Source organism: Trachurus trachurus (assembly GCF_905171665.1).
Source record: "Trachurus trachurus genome assembly, chromosome: 17".
Taxonomy (NCBI): Eukaryota; Metazoa; Chordata; class Actinopteri; order Carangiformes; family Carangidae; genus Trachurus; species Trachurus trachurus.
In genome coordinates, this window is record NC_139900.1 from 27,127,438 (window position 1) to 27,144,312 (window position 16,875).

The 16,875-nt window shown below is 44.2% G+C and overlaps 1 protein-coding gene across 1 annotated transcript; it reads left to right on the forward strand.

Annotated features, from left to right (window-relative positions):
* The first annotated feature begins 3,028 nt into the window (after nt 1–3,028).
* On the forward strand, nt 3,029–16,712 carry col6a2 (collagen, type VI, alpha 2). The gene is made up of 32 exons (XM_083990832.1): nt 3,029–3,252; nt 4,583–4,674; nt 4,846–4,946; nt 5,051–5,194; nt 6,521–6,883; nt 6,976–6,996; nt 7,098–7,163; nt 7,262–7,360; nt 7,475–7,501; nt 7,624–7,650; nt 7,754–7,798; nt 7,953–8,006; nt 8,101–8,163; nt 8,250–8,312; nt 8,396–8,449; nt 8,544–8,579; nt 8,676–8,738; nt 8,849–8,911; nt 9,028–9,090; nt 9,168–9,230; nt 9,316–9,366; nt 9,457–9,555; nt 9,646–9,708; nt 10,696–10,731; nt 10,827–10,872; nt 10,963–11,115; nt 11,218–11,312; nt 12,181–12,362; nt 12,448–12,626; nt 12,720–12,758; nt 14,758–15,092; nt 15,840–16,712. Exons 2-32 carry the CDS (start codon nt 4,599–4,601, stop codon nt 16,104–16,106), a joined length of 3,036 nt encoding a protein of 1,011 aa, XP_083846958.1. The 5' UTR covers nt 3,029–3,252; nt 4,583–4,598; the 3' UTR covers nt 16,107–16,712.
* The last annotated feature ends 163 nt before the right edge of the window (nt 16,713–16,875 follow it).

A 16,875-nucleotide genomic window follows, 5' to 3' on the forward strand; every position in this document is an offset into this window, starting at 1 on the left:
ACAAGAGAAGACAGAACTCCTCCCTCAGGGGTCAACTGTGTAATATCACTACAAACATCTTTTTATACATCCATAAATGTGCTAAAATATACCGTTTATACACATCATGGGCATGCAAATGTTAAATTCCCTTCCTCCCCGTGGCTCAATGAGAGACAGATGTTTTATATTAAATCTTATTCACACTGACTGCAGCAGAAATTCAGTGGAACTGTCTGAGTTTGAGTTACTGTTTTGATCTTGGCTCTGTACATTTCTCTGTGTGTGTGTGTGTGTGCACGCTCATGCACTGTATGTGTCTGCTCTCTTTGATACATCCCTTCCTGTGTCTAAAGTCTAAAATAAAAACTGATCAGGACTTATCAGATCGCTCCACAGAGTTCATGCATGTGTGTCTGTTAGTTTGTGTATGTATGCATGGGTGTGTCCACTTGCACGCTGATGCATATTCTGTGCATGATATTCAGCATTATCCACGCAACCTTTGTGTGTATGTGGCTGTGTGATTGTGTGTGTGTGTAAGGTCGGCAGTTCCTCAGAAATTTGTCTTGGCTCCTCTGACGTTTTTCTGAAATTCAATTTCCTTCTTCCTCCCGTTTTTTAAAACCACAGCGACGGGACTTCTCACTGCCATATTGTCCGTAGACCTCAGCAAAACATTTCCACCGAATTTCACTGGTAGTGACATAAGTTTCACACATGGACTTGACCGTGCATGATGTGTGCACAACCCCCTGTTTAAGTGTGTGTGTGTGTGTGTGTGTGTGTGTGTGTGTGTGTGTGTGTGTGTGTGTGTGTGTGTGTGTGTGTGTGTGTGTGTGTGTGTGTGTGTGTGTGTGTGTGTGTGTGTGTGTGTGTGTGTGTGTGTGTGTGTGTGTGTGTGTGTGTGTGTTGGTAATGCACAAGGGTAACGACTCCCAGCTGCCTGGTCTGAACAGAGAGCACATCTGGAAAAAAGGAGGGAAAAAGATTTCATAAAGAAGCAAAGGAGAAAAGGGGAGTAGATGTTAGCTTATCATAAGTTTATTGTAATATCCTGTTTATTTGTTCTTGAATATAGAATTTGGGATTCAGCAGCCGCACTAGAGAACATCTGGAAGAAGTACATCATTTGCATTCACATACAGACAGTCATGGAGATCAGGACTCCCTTGTAAATAACCGTCCGAGCTGTCACTGTATGCATCTGTGCAGGCTGCAGGAACATGCATCTGCTGTTTGACAATGATGTGCTGTGTACTTCCATGTTTGTTTCATGCTTTTGTGTTTCTACTGACACCCAGTCTGCATCCCTGTGTGCTGAATCGTTCTTTGTGCGTCTTCTGTCGAACAGACCGAGTGAAGTCGCAGTGATGTTGGCAGAGTTGAGCTGTTTATGATTCTGGTACTGATTCTGCAGAAATCCCCCCAGAGTTAAACTCTCTTTTGGTCCATGTGAAAGAAATAAAGAGAGAGGAAAAAAATGGAAGAGTGAAAGAGTGTGTGAGAGAAAGAGTGAGACAGAGGCTGGTTTACTCTTATTTGGGAGGGAGGTCATTCCTATTGTATGAGTCACACAGCTTTAAGAGAGACCAGAAGCCCCCCTCCCTCCCGCCCTCCGCCTCCGCCCCCGCCCACCTCCACATTTCTCCATCACACACACACACACACATATACAGACGTATTGCTCCACTCCTCTCTTCGTCTCTTTTTAAGGAAAAACTCTTCACTGGCCAAGACAGAGAGAGGAACTTCACAGTTCTAACTCTGGTCAGCAGCTGGCCTCCTCCTCCTCCTCCTCCTCCTCCTCCTCCTGTCTATCTCATCCCTTCTCCTATTCGGTTCTCTTGGCCGACTGCTGTATCTCCTCCAACCACCTCTAGGCTGCTTGTAATCCACTACACTGTCATACATACATTTTGACTGAAAAGCAGGGGGAGCTAAATGTTTAAAACTTGCTTGTCCAAGTGAACTGAATGTCCTTAAATGTCAAAACAGCGTCTATTACCTGTAAAGGTCAGCCCCACTCCACTCGTCAAGTTTCATCCAAACCCTGCATGTGATATTCTCCTGCCTGCCAAGTAGATCTCTCATCATTTCCTGATGATTCACATCAGCACTTTTCACATTTTTATATTTAATACAAATGACCTCCTCATCCTCTCCAGTCTGGTGGCCTGTCGTGCAACAGATGTGGACTTGGATGAAGCCTCCTGCTCCTGACATGGCCTCCTGTGCTCTGGGCTGCTCAACACATTAGTGGCAGTGTTACTGGTTAATGCACTGGCTGCCCTGCAGGCAACATCAGAAAGTTTGACCTTATTAGAATCTGGTGTGTTTAACCAGGTTTACTGCAACGGGTACACCATCACCAACAATGGCATGAAGTATGCTTTACATTCTCAATGTAAACACAAGTGCAGATGTGCTGCTCATACATGACAAATCCCATATAAGGGAGACCTCCCACCATGTCTGCAAAGACTTTAAGACATACAAATAGGCAAACAGGCGGCTGAAGCACCTACATGCGTATAAACATGCTGAGCAGACTCATGGACAGTCTGTCAGTGTTTACGCAAAGTATAAACTCCTCTCACCAGGCCAACTAATTGCAACCAGACTACCAGACACAAGCCAGGGCTGTTTGTGTGTGAGTGTATTTATGAGTAAAGGGAGTTAAGTCTGCTCTTTATCCTGTTCTATTTCACCCTGACTCGCCACATGTGTGAGAATAACTGTAAAACCTCTCAAATGCTCTATCTCAGGAACATGAAAGCTCAGAGTGGCCCCAGGGCCATGCCATGTGCTGAGCTGAGGGCCACATCCACACAACCGTGATATCTCCTGATGCTAAACGGACATTGGTGTTTAAGGCGTCTTCAAGGGGGATCAGTTCAAAAACCTCAGCTGTGCTCTGGCATCATTTTCTACTAGTATAGGAGTGTCACTGGTACAATATGCCATGGGCACACGCGCACGCGCACACACGGGTTCCAGCGGAGCCACGGCGCCTCCAAGCGGACAGCAGAGGACACTGGGGTGCGCTGTGCGCATGCAGGAGGAGGGATCAGAGGTTGTTGCTGGGGCTGGACCGGGACAGGGGAGCGAACGGACGGCTCTTCTGCGTGAAGTAAACGCGCATCCAAGGCTTTATTCCCCATTTCTCATCCCACAACCCTTTTCTTTCTCGGCTTTCCTGTCTGCTGAGATGAGATAATCAACAGAGGAACAACTGCCCACGAAGATTTTAAGTAATTGGAAAGACTTCAGGTATGTAGCACTTTTACGCACAGCGATGTGCAACACTCTGCTCTCTCCCTGCCTCATTCTCTCTCGTTGCCTGTCTGTCCATCTGTTTCTTCGTCTCTTATCTTGTCCTAAAACTCCCACTCACTGAAATTATGGTGTTTTTTTAGTCAAACCAAACTGCTGCGCCAAAAAACTTTGGGTGCGTAAATCTTTGAAAAAAAACCACAACTTGCTTATGAGGAAAAGCTTAGGTGGCGCCCACTTGTGTTTTTATCTTTGCATACTTTTGCATGCCATTTAGGCTACTGATGCAGTGATGAAAAGCTGAAATAGATTCCCACTTAATCTCGTGGTTCAGACAGTGGGAGCGGAGTGGGAACATCTGCAGGAGCGACTCCTCCGCAGATCAAAGCGCTCTGTCCGCTAGAGGGAGCCACAGCAGACAGAGGTTTGCTCTGCTGTACTGACCATTAGTGGGTATATGGTCCACTGATGGACACTCGCTGGCCTTAGAGCTGAGGAGTAGATGCAGGGTTGTGCATAGACACCAAAGGAGAGGATTTGCTGACAGATTGCTTGTAATCTCGGACAGGGCGTGATCTGGATGTCATGTCAGTCAGCTGTTCTTCAGAGGCCCTCAAAGACCCAGACCAATAGAGGGGCCAGATAGGGGCCACATAACGTGTGTCAGATGGTCCCCCTTCTCAGGATATTCTGAGGTCAAATAATCATGCAGGATTTCCTGACTTCAAAATCAGTACTTGCCGCATATTCCTATATAAACTTGTGTTAAACCAATTGACAAACATGTGTCAGTGCACTGGGGCTGGGAACCATGACGGCATGTGAACTGTGAGAGAGAAATCCTCTGGAGCGCTGCAGACGGAGGCCTTGAGAAATCTTGTGGTTAAAATCTGAAACATGAGGCTAACTATATAAAGTCAGCTACCTGCTCTCAGCTGCCAAATACAACCAGACTGTTCATGTCATCACCTGAAGTAATGACTGTATATTAATCCCCATAGCTTGAAAGGATGGGGTGCTATATTATGATAAGGTAACTCACTCCATTCCATAATCCGTGCACCGTCCTGGTTTCTCTGCAATAGAGTCAAACCGGTTACATAACTGTGGCAGCCATTTTGTTCCCATGGTAACATTCAGTTTGTATTACATCCCATAACTGATACCAGGTGCAGAATCAATGTTGTGTTTTATTTTAAAAAGCTGTTGCAATGTTGTTGTGTTTAAATAGCCAAAACATTTTCTTGGTTTGTGCTTTCAAGTTTTCACATGAACTTCTTTCCCTTTTCATAATTCTTGGTTGCTGTCTTGTTCCTTTATGTGTCAGACAGGGGAGCAGGAAGATGTTGGGGTTAGAGGTCATCGCACTCTGTCTCCTTTTTGGAGCCCTGACTAACGGCCAGCAATCAGAGTGTGCCAGTAAGTACCATCAGACTGAACTGTAGCTTCTTCACAGCCTCAGTAACATGCCACCTTTAATGTGTGAACACAACTTGAGTCACTTGCAGGGAACATTTTTGTCCTGCTGATTTTGATACATTACTATTTTCTATGGAGTTTTTATCTATTCTTTTTGTGTGTCCTCTCCAGAGAAGAATGAATGTCCCATAGATCTATACTTCACCATCGACACATCTGAAACCATCGCCCTGCAGGAGCCGCCCCCTGGAGCCCTGGTGGAGAGCATCAAGGTTCCCTGTTTATTACTTATCTCATTTAGCCTATTACTTTAACCTCAACACAAATTGTCTCTATGTGCCATGTTGTGTAATGTCTGTGCTGTGTCTTGTTGTAGAGATTCACTGAGGACTTCGCACAGCGTTTAGACGATGTTGAGTTCAGAGGCGCTGTGCGTATCAACTGGAACATTGGTGGACTGCACTTCTCCCAGAAACAGCAGGTGTTCAGTCGCGTGGCATCCAAGAGCGATTTCATCAGTGTAAGTCACACATCATCATCACACACACTTCACATATAAAGTTTTAGGAGTAGTACTAGTAGTAGTAGTAGTTTTAGTAGATTGACAATATGGGTGATCTGTTGTTTGTTTTGCTATTCACAGTAGTGTCACCCAGGGGTGAGCACAAGTGCTTTGGGGGCACGGGGCTAAAATCAGCTGTAGGTCCCCACAACATAGAAAATGGCAACCAGGGGAAAAAAAATAAAGAGGCTTTTTGTGCATCGTGTACTGCAGAGCAGAAATGGCTGGTAATTCCAAGATGAACATATAGTCCCAGTGATTTAAAGCAGAAGTAAGCGATCCGGTCGTTTTGGCTAACTTCCTGTCAGCTGATGGAGTTAGCAGTCCCCGCCCTCGTCCCTACGTCACCACATTCACGCGCATCCCTTGGCTGCACACACAGAGAGGACCGCCCCTTTATGCCGTTCTCTCTCCTCATTGGATAAAGGTTGTAGGATACAAGGAAAGTTTTCTCCTCGGCTTACAGCAGAGCAGAGTGACTGACAGACCCGTGTTTCGGATCAAACACTCTATATAAGTGATTGCTGTCGGAAGATAGAACTATTTAAGACTTACAGTATATTAACACAAATATTCCGCTTACTTCTGCTTTAACAATGCAAGCACAGGTTGCTGGTTTGATTCCCTTGTCTTCACTGGTGTTTTGCTCACTGCACTGTCAAAAAACACAAAAATATTAATCAATTATAGTTATAGTGATTTAACACTTAACCTCCAACAAAATAATTTTCCCATTTCATTATAAAAAAAAACACTCATGGCCACATTAATTTATGGTAAGGTTTAGGCCTAAGCCAGCAGCCAGTTAGCTTAGCTTAGCACAAAGACTGGGGACAAGGAGACACAGCTGGCTCGGTGCTGTCACTAATTAACATATTATATCTAATTTGTTTAATCAATACCAAAAACCAAAGTCATCAACAACAGTTCTTTGGTTTTTGCAGGTGGTTTTCACTTCACGTCTAATTGCTCCCTGCCAAGAAATAGTCCAGCAAAGTAACCCATATAAACATTCAAATTGTTGTATTTACACTTGAGATTTGTGTACAGATGAAATATTAGTGAGCTTTAGAGGTGCTAAACACAGCCAGGTCCGCCGTCTCCAGTCTTTGTGCTAAGCTAAACTACCCTCAGTAAATTACCTCTGCTGCTGGCCATGTTCATATATTTAACAGAGTCCGTCCTCTCCTCGTCCATAAAACAGGTTCTTTGTACACATCCACATAATAACTTACCAAGTTGATTATTGAGCCTTGATGAGAACTTATTTTCCCTTGTTTCCAGGGTGTCAGAGGAATCAAGTACCTGGGTAAAGGCACCTACATTGACTGTGCCCTCACCAACATGACCCAGGAAATGCTGCGTTCACCCCAGTACCCTACAGCCCTCCGATTCGCTGTGGTCATCACCGACGGTCATGTGACCGGGAACCCTTGTGGGGGTATCAAGGTGGCAGCAGAGAGGGCTCGTGACGAGGGCATCCGGATATTTGTCGTAGCAGCATCGAAGAACGTTGAGGAGACAGGTCTGAGGGAGATCGCCAACTCTCCAGCAACAGTCTACAGGAGGGACTTCATGGCTGTGGATTTCAGCCAGGGCAGAGCAACCATACACACAGAGACCATTGACCGCATCATTCAGACAATGGTAATGCACAGACACACATGGAGAAATATAATCAACTATCGGTGATTATTAGTGCCTATTATGTTCACACCTTGTCTCTTTTGTCTTCACAGCAACATTTAGCATACGTGGAGGTAAGACATCTGACAAGACAAGTAATAATCAGAGATGTGAATATTTCAGTTTCAGACTGTGTCATGACCGACTGTTTCTCTTCATTTCATACAAAACACAGTGTTACAAGGTATCCTGTCTGGAGACACCAGGACCTCATGGTCCAAAAGGCCACAGAGGACAAAAAGTGAGGTTCACACACACATACACACACACTTGGAGTATTTATACACCAGCCACTTTCATCCTCACAGACATTTTCTCCATATTACTCTGTGATTGCAGGGAGCTAAAGGTGACAATGGCGATCCAGGCCCAAAAGGAGAAAGAGGTCGTCCAGGAGACCCTGGTATTGAGGGTCCAATTGGTCAGCCTGGTGTCAAGGTAAGATGCCATACTTTCACCTCCCCACCCTTCACTGCAGCACACAAAATATAAATTCAGTGTCCGATTATACAGTGATACATACAATTAATCTTCTCCTTTTTCCCTCTTTAGGGAGAACCAGGTCTTAAAGGCGACAAGGTCAGACATCAGTTTGCATTTTCAATAAATTACTGTTTTTAAAAATTAATTTCAATACAAATCTGGTCATTTTGTGATGACACAAATCTCTTAATGTACATACATCTTCTGTCTGCCCACAGGGAGAGTTTGGAGCTCAGGGGAAGAAGGTAGGACTTTTTTTCCCGTTTCTAATTTACTATTAAACTCAATCAGTCAATTAGTACTGAAATGTGATTGGTCCTTCTCCTCTAACTGTCCCTTTGTTGTTAGGGTGTGGCTGGTATCGCAGGACGTAACGGGACTGATGGACAGAAGGTAGGAACTGTGAAAGACTGAACTTTGAGGCCGAAGTTTTATTGTCCAGTTTAGAAAATGTAGAAACTTGATTATATTCTGAAAACTTCAATTAGAGCATGTCTGATTTTGAAATAAGTTTAATTTTCATTTTTGTGATTTTTTTTTGTTTTAGGGTAAAATTGGACGGATTGGCGCCCCCGGCTGCAAAGGAGACCCAGGCGACAGAGTACGACACTGAACAACATTCTAGTTTGTTGGTAGGCTACACTCATATTGGTGATGTTATTGCCTCTTTACGGTGTGTGCTTGATGGTTTGCAGGGTCCTGATGGACACCCCGGAGATGTCGGCGAACGTGGTCTTGGTGGTGAGGATGGAGACAAGGTAAAGAGTCTTCTGTCAGCTTCATACACAGACCATAATCAATCCACACATTGTTTACATTGTCCGTGTTTGTGTCATGTCTTCAGGGAGATCCCGGACGCCCTGGTAGATCTGGTCCCACTGGCCCAGCTGGAGTGGAAGGACCCAAGGTAAACCAGTCCCTCTCTTGAGTCCAAGGCCAGAGGTTATGTTAAACACATTGAGAGGCTGATGTCTGGTGTTTCTTCTGCAGGGGGAGAGGGGAGGTCCTGGATCACCTGGCCTCCCTGGGCTGAAAGGAAACCAAGTAAGATTCTGTTCAACATCACGGACAGAAACACACTCAATCATAGACTCGATCACATGTGTCAGGTGACTCACCTGTGTGTTGTGTTTCCTAGGGAACTCCTGGACTTCCAGGAAAGAGAGGAGAGGCGGTAAGAACGTCCGATTCACCCACGACCATTTCCTCTGTCTGTCTGTCTCTGTCTTTGTGTTGATGCTGATGTTTTTTCTGGTTTATGGTGTTCTAGGGGAGAAGAGGGGACTACGGGACAAAGGGTGCGCTAGGACCTGATGGAACTAAGGGAGAAAAGGTATGATTTCATGTACACAATCATGCAAGTGTAAAACATTATCATAACGAGACGTGTAATTCTACTTCTCCCACTGGAGGGCTCGTTGCTGATAGTATTATGTATTTCAGGGTGAGATGGGGCCAGAGGGCACGAGAGGACTTCCAGGTGAAACAGGAAACAAAGGTACAAAGGTAAGAATAACTGCATCACTGTCTCTATAACCTGCATATATTCATATTGACATCATACACTCTTGAGTTTCACTCCCATTCACTCCACCTGCTGTCAACACTCTCTCTCTGAACAGGGAGACAACGGTCTGCCCGGCCCCAGAGGACCTCCAGGAGCACCAGGAGAGTCCGGGAGAAATGTAGGTGAAAACTAACCTTTGGACGTATAGAACCAAAGGCCTTATCTAGCTTTGCTTTAACACTGTTTGTAATGTAGGGTACCAGAGGCGACCCTGGTGATGCTGGGCCAAGAGGAGAGCCTGGACAGACTGGACCCAAGGTAAGAATAATGTGTATATGTGCAGTATCATCTTCTCTGCTTTATAGCAGCAGTTCTTCATCTTAATGGCTCCGACTCTATTTAGGGAGACCCTGGAAGACCCGGCTTTAGCTATCCTGGACCAAGAGGACCATCGGTAATGTATACATGCACTCTAAATCCTTGCATTTTCACAAGCAGTGACACACTTGACTCATAAAACTCCTCCTCCTCCACTCCTCTGCAGGGTGACAGAGGAGAGAAGGGTAATCGTGGACCTCGTGGCAGCAGGGGAGACTGTGGTCACAAAGGCGAGCCTGGGAACAAAGGACCTGGGGGAGAGGGAGTACGTAACTTCTGTTGTTGGACAGATGCTGTCATTTAGGGAAATGTTTTTGAAGATAGTTACATATGTATTATTTCTTTGCTCACAAAGGGTGAGCCAGGGTCTCAGGGTGAACCTGGCCTCAGAGGACCAAGAGGAGAGTCCGGACGTGATGTAAGTACACTTAAACTGCACATACATCAAAAATCCAGATGCATCTCGCCAGCAAAAGCCAGTCTAAGCTTGTATACTCATTAGTATCTAAGAACAAACCAGAGTAGACACGCACATCACACCAGCGAGGGCAGGTGCAGAGTACAAAAAATAGGCAAAATAGAAAAAACAAGGGTACTCGCAACTCTGCAGGACTCAGCGTATCAATTTATTGTAGTGACGTACGTTTCGAGCAGTAAAGGTGTTCTCTTCGTCAGACAGTAGGATAGATAACAGAAGCCATCTTAAATACTACTAGTCACATGACTTGATCAGGAGAGGATAGCATGCAGCTGTCAACTCACAGGTGACAGAATTAACAGAAATAGCAAAAAACAGCACCGCAGCCTCAATACCATGACCTTAACAATTTCAGTGCATATAAATCAATGTACATTGTGTCACACAATCAAAACACTATTAAAACATTATACCAGGACTCAGGCCGAAAAAGGGGCCGTCATGTAATAGAATTACAATAATTACAATATTAACGACAATAAATAGAACAAAGTTCTCAACCCAAACAATGTAATCAGACATAAGGTTGTCATATACTGTAGGATGGGTATAATGACATCTTAAAGTGCAGTATTCATAATAAAATGACAACAACACATGTGATGATAGAAGTAACAGTCATGATAGAAGCAGACAGTCATGATAGAAGCAGACAGTCAACCCAGAAAAGAACTTTGTTCTATTTATTGTTGTTAATATTGTAATTCTTGTAATTCTATTACATGACGGCCCCTTTTTTGGCCTGAGTCCTGTATAATGTTTTTATAGTGTTTTCAATGTACATTGATTTATATGCACTGAAATTGTTAAGGTCATGGTATTGAGGCTGCTGTGCTGTTTTTTACTCATTAGTATCTGCAAGCAAACCTGAACCAGCCAGGATTTGATAGACAGTGATGTGATTTTGTGTGTTCTCCTCCTCCACAGGGAGATCCAGGTCCCGAGGGAGACCCCGGCCTCACTGTAAGAATCATCCAACCACTGTCCTGTCACTGTCACATCAACCAACACACAGAGGATGCACTGGATATGACGATGTGTTTTGTTTGTTCCTGCAGGAATGTGACGTCATGAACTACATCAGGGAGACATGTGGCTGCTGTGGTGAGTCCAGGCAGGACCGGTTGGTCGTTTGTGATCCGTACAAGCTGATTGGCTGTCAGATCATTACAGTCTGTGTTCTCTTGTCTGCAGACTGTGAGAAACGGTGCGGGGCCCTGGACATCGTCTTTGTGATTGACAGCTCAGAGTCCGTGGGTCTCACCAACTTCACCCTGGAGAAGAACTTTGTCATCAACACCATCAACAGGCTGGGATCCCTCGCCAAAGACCCGCAGTCAGAGACAGGTGAGCATTTGTTCCATAGCGTCTGTGATCAGTCTGATCAGAGTTATTTCAAAATGGCTATCACCCTGTATGTGTGTAACCGTGGTGGCCTGTGTCCGCTAGGCACAAGAGTGGGAGTCGTCCAGTACAGTCACAGTGGAACGTTCCAGGCCATCCGGCTCGATGACCCCAAGATCGACTCACTGTCTGCTTTCAAGGTTTCACACGCAGTCAGACACAAACAAACACAAACAGCTTTGAAGTCTGCTGTATCACAGTCTGTCCTTTCATCTCTGAAGTCCAGATGTTTTATACTATCTCATCTGAACAGATCACATCTGCTGCTGTCTGAACACATTAGGCAGATGGAAGTCATCACAGTTACATATGTGTAGGCCTATAGGCTACATGTCTTATTGTTTCTGACATGTATGAAAACATATGATCTGGCATTTACCAGTGGTAGACAGGACAACTGTGGCTTCTTCTATTTTTTTTTTATATCACTGTCAATAAAAACTGTAACTTGATTCAGCTGATAATTACTGTCAAAGCCAGACAGCAAACTGTTTATTTAGAGTCAATCCTGCATACACTGCAAATACTTTCTCGGTCACCAAAACGACTCTTCCCAAATATTTAAAGTGACTGTTTTTTTTTTGGAAAATTGAAGTCATTAATTGTAACCTGTTTGTAAAGATTTGTATCTTCAGTAGGAACCAACAGGCTTGTGGCTGAGTAGCACAGACAGAGAAGGTAGTGGTGTGTGTATATAAGGGCAGAGACTAACAAACACATTGTACGCTTTGGTCTTTTTATGGGATTTGTTGACAATAAGAAGAATACAGGAAAAACAACACACTTAACCCTCAGGTTAGTTTACACAGGTGTTATAGTACAAACTGCCTTTAGTTCACTCTTGAACATAGTTCAGATATTTGTTTTAACTAATCTAATTAAATTTGGACAATTAGCTTTCTCTGTTAACATTGTATTTCAAGCAGATGTCGGCTACCCCATGTACCTTGATGGATCCCAAAAACTACACATGAACATCTCTCACTTTCTGCCTCATCCACTATTCAGGATGAAGTGAAGCGTTTGGAGTGGATTGCTGGAGGAACGTGGACTCCATCTGCTCTGAAGTACGCCTACGACCACCTGATCAGAGACAGCCGCAGAGCCAAAGCCAATGTCACCGTCGTTGTCCTCACTGACGGACGCTTCGACCCCAGAGATGACGACTCGCTGCTCACCTACCTCTGCAGGTGCCTGTCATACCATTTTGCATAATAATCAGTGTTTGTGGAGAAGGTAAAAGTTTTACATTGTTGTTTGTATTTGTGTGAGCAGTGATCCCAGTGTTGATGTGAGCGCCATCGGTATTGGAGACATGTTCGACCAGCTGGAGGAGAACGAGAGTTTGAAGAGCATCGCCTGCCAGAGGGACGGCAGAGTGATGGGCATGAGGCGCTTCGCAGACCTCGTGGCCGAAGAGTTCATTGACAAGATTGAGACCGTGCTCTGCCCAGGTATACACTCTTTTACAGAAACACACATGACGGTCAGATCTGCAGTTCAATTTTGTCTTGGTTTTTGACCCTATCCTCTGTCTTTGGCTGTAGATCCTGTCATTATATGCCCTGACCTCCCGTGTAAATCAGGTAAGACTATAAAACATTATGCATCAAATATGCTTTGGCTTTGCTTTGTTTCCTTTTTCGAAGTTTATACTCGTTGGAATTATGAAGGCGTCAGTATCTTTTAAACCAAGTACTTGTTGTATTGTCAATTAGCATAAACATACTCACTTAAAATGGTATTTGGCGAGGTGTGTGGAAATGAGAAAGTTGTCTCACTTTTTCATGCACACCAGCAAGTGTAACATGATGAATAAGGAAAGACTGAAAGTATGTGCTGTTATCCCCTTTTGTATGGCTCATTGTGTCTTATCCCTTGTCTCTTTGGTGGCAGGTATGAATATATTTTACCTTCATATGTGTCCACATGTTTGAAGCATACTGACGCCTTCGATCTGTTGCATTAGATGCAGTGTGGCTTCAGCTGAGGTCAATGTGTCTGTTGTGTTGTTACTCTTCATTTGCTACGGAACAATTCATTTATGTGGCAATAAAAAAAACAACAACAGACAAAACCAAACTTGAGTTTTTGTGCAACTTGGCGTACGTCCGGCATCTTAGTTGGCTGTATTGCTGCGCCGTGTTTGTGGGACCCCGCCCACAATGTTATTCCGCCCACTTGTTGCAGGAGGGGGCATCACTGTGGGGCAAGCCCCTCCCCCCTGGAAGCCACTGGCCGAGGAAGGCAGCCCCCCGCTGGTCCCCACCTCTTTGGAGGGTGTGGCCAACCTGCTGAATGGCCTGAGCGAGCAGCAGTACGGGGTTGGCGTGGCAACCATGGCGTACACAGCCCAGAGAGCCAAACTCGCCCAGGGAGCGGACAGACAGCAGTGGACCCAGCTGTTCATCGACTCCTTCAAATATGTCTATGGGGACATTATGGGAGACCCCGAGAAAGCCTTAGGACTTTGCTAATGCTAATATGCTAACCATGCTACCTCACCAAATATGGCTGCCAAGTGACTAATAAGCTTACTGCTGGATATACAATAGATTTTATCAAAACTATGGGCATTTATGTTAACTCTTTGGGTGCAATATACAAAAGAAATGCATGACATGAAGCTGGCCCTGTCATAACAGCCTAATGTGGTTACTGTCTGTGATGGGCCAAAGGTCAAAATGTCCATTCATGATCTTCCCTCAGCTCATGAATTATGTCTGATGTACAAATTAGCGCTGTTTCTCAGAAAAGTATGTCAGTCAGTAATATGATACATATCATTTCTTCCATCTTAATGGAGGAACTTTCTTTTTTCATTGGAAAGCAGATGTCATCCATTTGTTGGAGACAGATTCGTCTGTAGAGCCATTCATGTTGCTCCTGTATAGTGTACAGTGGCTCTTTCATGAAGCCTCGTTTCCACTGTGAATCATGAGCTCGCTGAATCACTCTGATGACTTTTTTTTTTTCTTCTTTTTTTTTTTGCTGTTTTGCACATATCCATGGTTACGGCCGTTACTTTTGTCTGTGAATGACTCATGTCGATGGAAAAGCCATTACATGTGGAAAATAGCTGGTGTTATACATATCACAATATACAGTACTTGAGTCAGAAGTTGGTGTATGTATGTGAATGTTTTGTTAAGTGACGATGAAGGAACTATTGTACGTTATGCCCTTGATTGGTGCATGATTTTTTTTTGTTTTTTTGCATGTGGCTTGGCTTGTAAAGTAGGATGACTAGAGGAAAATGACCACAGAGCTGCTTTACCCACATGTTATGGTACCATTAGCTCCGGGACTGCAACTTGTTGATGTGAACTATGTTTTGTTTAAAATGTTCTCGCAAGAATAAAATGGTAGAGCAAACTTAAAAGTGCTTTCTTGAAGAGGCCACCAGTGATCTGTGAGGGTTTACAGTGACTCACACAGCTGGACTGCAGCTAGCACGTATGGAAGTATAGCATGTTAGATAATATTTTTTTGCTGACTTTGGCCACTGAGCATCTTTTCTCCAGATGGAGCTCATCAAGCACAATGTTTGATTTAAAACCTCATGTACGTGTGTGTCTGTTCCAGAGCCTGCTGTGGCTAGCTGTGTCCAGCGGCCAGTGGATGTGGTGTTCATGTTGGATGGATCTGAGAGGATGGGACTGGAGAACCACCGCAGGGCCAAGGAGTTCGTCGAGAACGTGGCTCGTCGCCTCACCCTGGCCAACGGCGCCGCAGACGAGAGGAATGCCCGTGTGTCTCTGGTCCAGTACGGCAGCCCGACAGAACAGAGGGTGGAGTTCCCGCTCACACACAACCTCACGGTGATCGCTGATTCACTGGCAGGTGTGAACTACATGGACTCCTCTTCTGCTCTGGGCAACGCCATCATCCACGCTGTCAACAATGTGGTGTTCTTCCAGGTAGGCCTATAGCAAACACACAAAGTCATACCGACACAGTCAAGTGGCGATTAGCAAACTGTAGCTGACATATATTGTTTCTTTAAAGGTGTACAGAAAAGAAAAATTAATTTGATTCCACCGTGGGTCATAATAACATTAGTGTAATAACTCATCTATCAGACGATGTAGGCCAAACTTTGTGCAAATTCTATTTTCGACTAAATCCGGGATGGAAGTGTGGTAGTTTTTTTTCACATTGGATAATGCAGGCGCACGGATTATGCGTCACGTTGCTCACGATTCATCAGCCACTGATATTGGATCCGTCATCCGTCAATCAAATGTCTGAGACACACACACACACACACACACACAGACAGACCGAGCTCGGTCTCGACCCAAACATTGAATATCCATCAACTTAATTTTCTTTACTCGGGTAAACTTGTGCGGCATCTTGTGGAAACTCGTAGAAGGAGGCGCGACAAACAGGACTAACGGCCATTTCTGAACACCTTTAAATCATACAAAATTTCTAAAACCTCTTAAGTAGAGATGGAGCCTGGAGGTTTTGGACTTAGTTTAACGTAAACGTTAAAGGGAAAGCTGCTTACTCTTTTCTCTCCAAAATTCAATCCAAGCTAACTTCATCCTATCTGAACCTCCACACGAACACACAGATAAAAGAAGTGAATTAACCCCTCACCCCCCACTAATGAATGACAATAGTCATATTGCCTAAAATCTTGATTGTTATGTTTGTAGAGAGCACGCCAGGCCCGTCGCAACGCTGAAGTGGCCTTTGTCTTCATCACTGATGGTATCACAGCCAGCGACCAGCTGGATGAGGGCATAAGTGCCATGAGAAGATCGGAAGGCGTTCCCACGGTGATCGCCATGGGAACCGACACAGACGAAGAGGTCCTGCGGAAGGTGTCATTAGGGGACATGTCGGCCATCTTTAGAGGAGCTGACTATAACATGTTGAACAAACCCTCATTCTTTGAGCGCTTTGTCCGCTGGATATGCTAGTGAGGAACTGTAATGCTCTACATCATAGAATTAGAGTCTGTAGAAAGAAAGAAAACACTTGCTTCAGTGTACACGTTTAAATACATCATTCATTGTGATGAATGGTGGATGTAAGGCACTGAGATGGTTACATATCCTGTTTTTATTGGTGAAGGTTAATTTACAAAAGCCAGAAGAATCCACGTAGGAGCAGCACACAAAAAACATAAGGTCGTAACATCATTCGAAATTCAGTTGCTGTACCTGTTCCCAAATCCACGGTCAGCACTTCCAAACAAAGACACTATAAGAATCCCAGAGAAAAGGTGTATGATTATTGAATGTGTACGAAACAAACTGTATGCTTTATGTTGTTTTTATTTTGTACTGATTTTCAGTTTTCAGAAAAGAATCTCTCACTCTCTTTCACTCTCTCAGTCTCTTCTCACAAAGTCACATTATTTACATTAAAGGTGCTAAAAAGAAAAAAGAGGACAAAGCCATCTGACTGGTTCTGATAACTTTTTTTTTTACATCATGTTATGCTGTAATTATTGTAGTTTGTTCAGGGGATTAAAAAAAAGAAAAGAAAAGACATGCAGACATGTTCATTTCCAAGGAAACAAAATCACACATAAGTGCCCCACATTCAACCACACAGGAATCACACACATACACACAAACTGTATGCCATAGTAATTTGACACAAATCTGTAAACATGAAGTCAAAATAAAGCCTACTATGGTCACCCCAATACCGTGTTTTGTGTTGGTAAGATATTTACTATGT

What these genes read in the sequence shown, in the direction of transcription:
- col6a2 (XM_083990832.1), top strand. Translation starts at nt 4,599, where the DNA reads ATGTTGGGGTTAGAGGTCATCGCACTCTGTCTCCTTTTTGGAGCCCTG. An exon ending in GAGGAGAGTCCGGACGTGAT is followed by an intron (nt 9,709 to 10,695) that starts GTAAGTACACTT and finishes CCTCCTCCACAG; the next exon opens with GGAGATCCAGGTCCCGAGGG. An exon ending in GGAGACATGTGGCTGCTGTG is followed by an intron (nt 10,873 to 10,962) that starts GTGAGTCCAGGC and finishes TCTTGTCTGCAG; the next exon opens with ACTGTGAGAAACGGTGCGGG.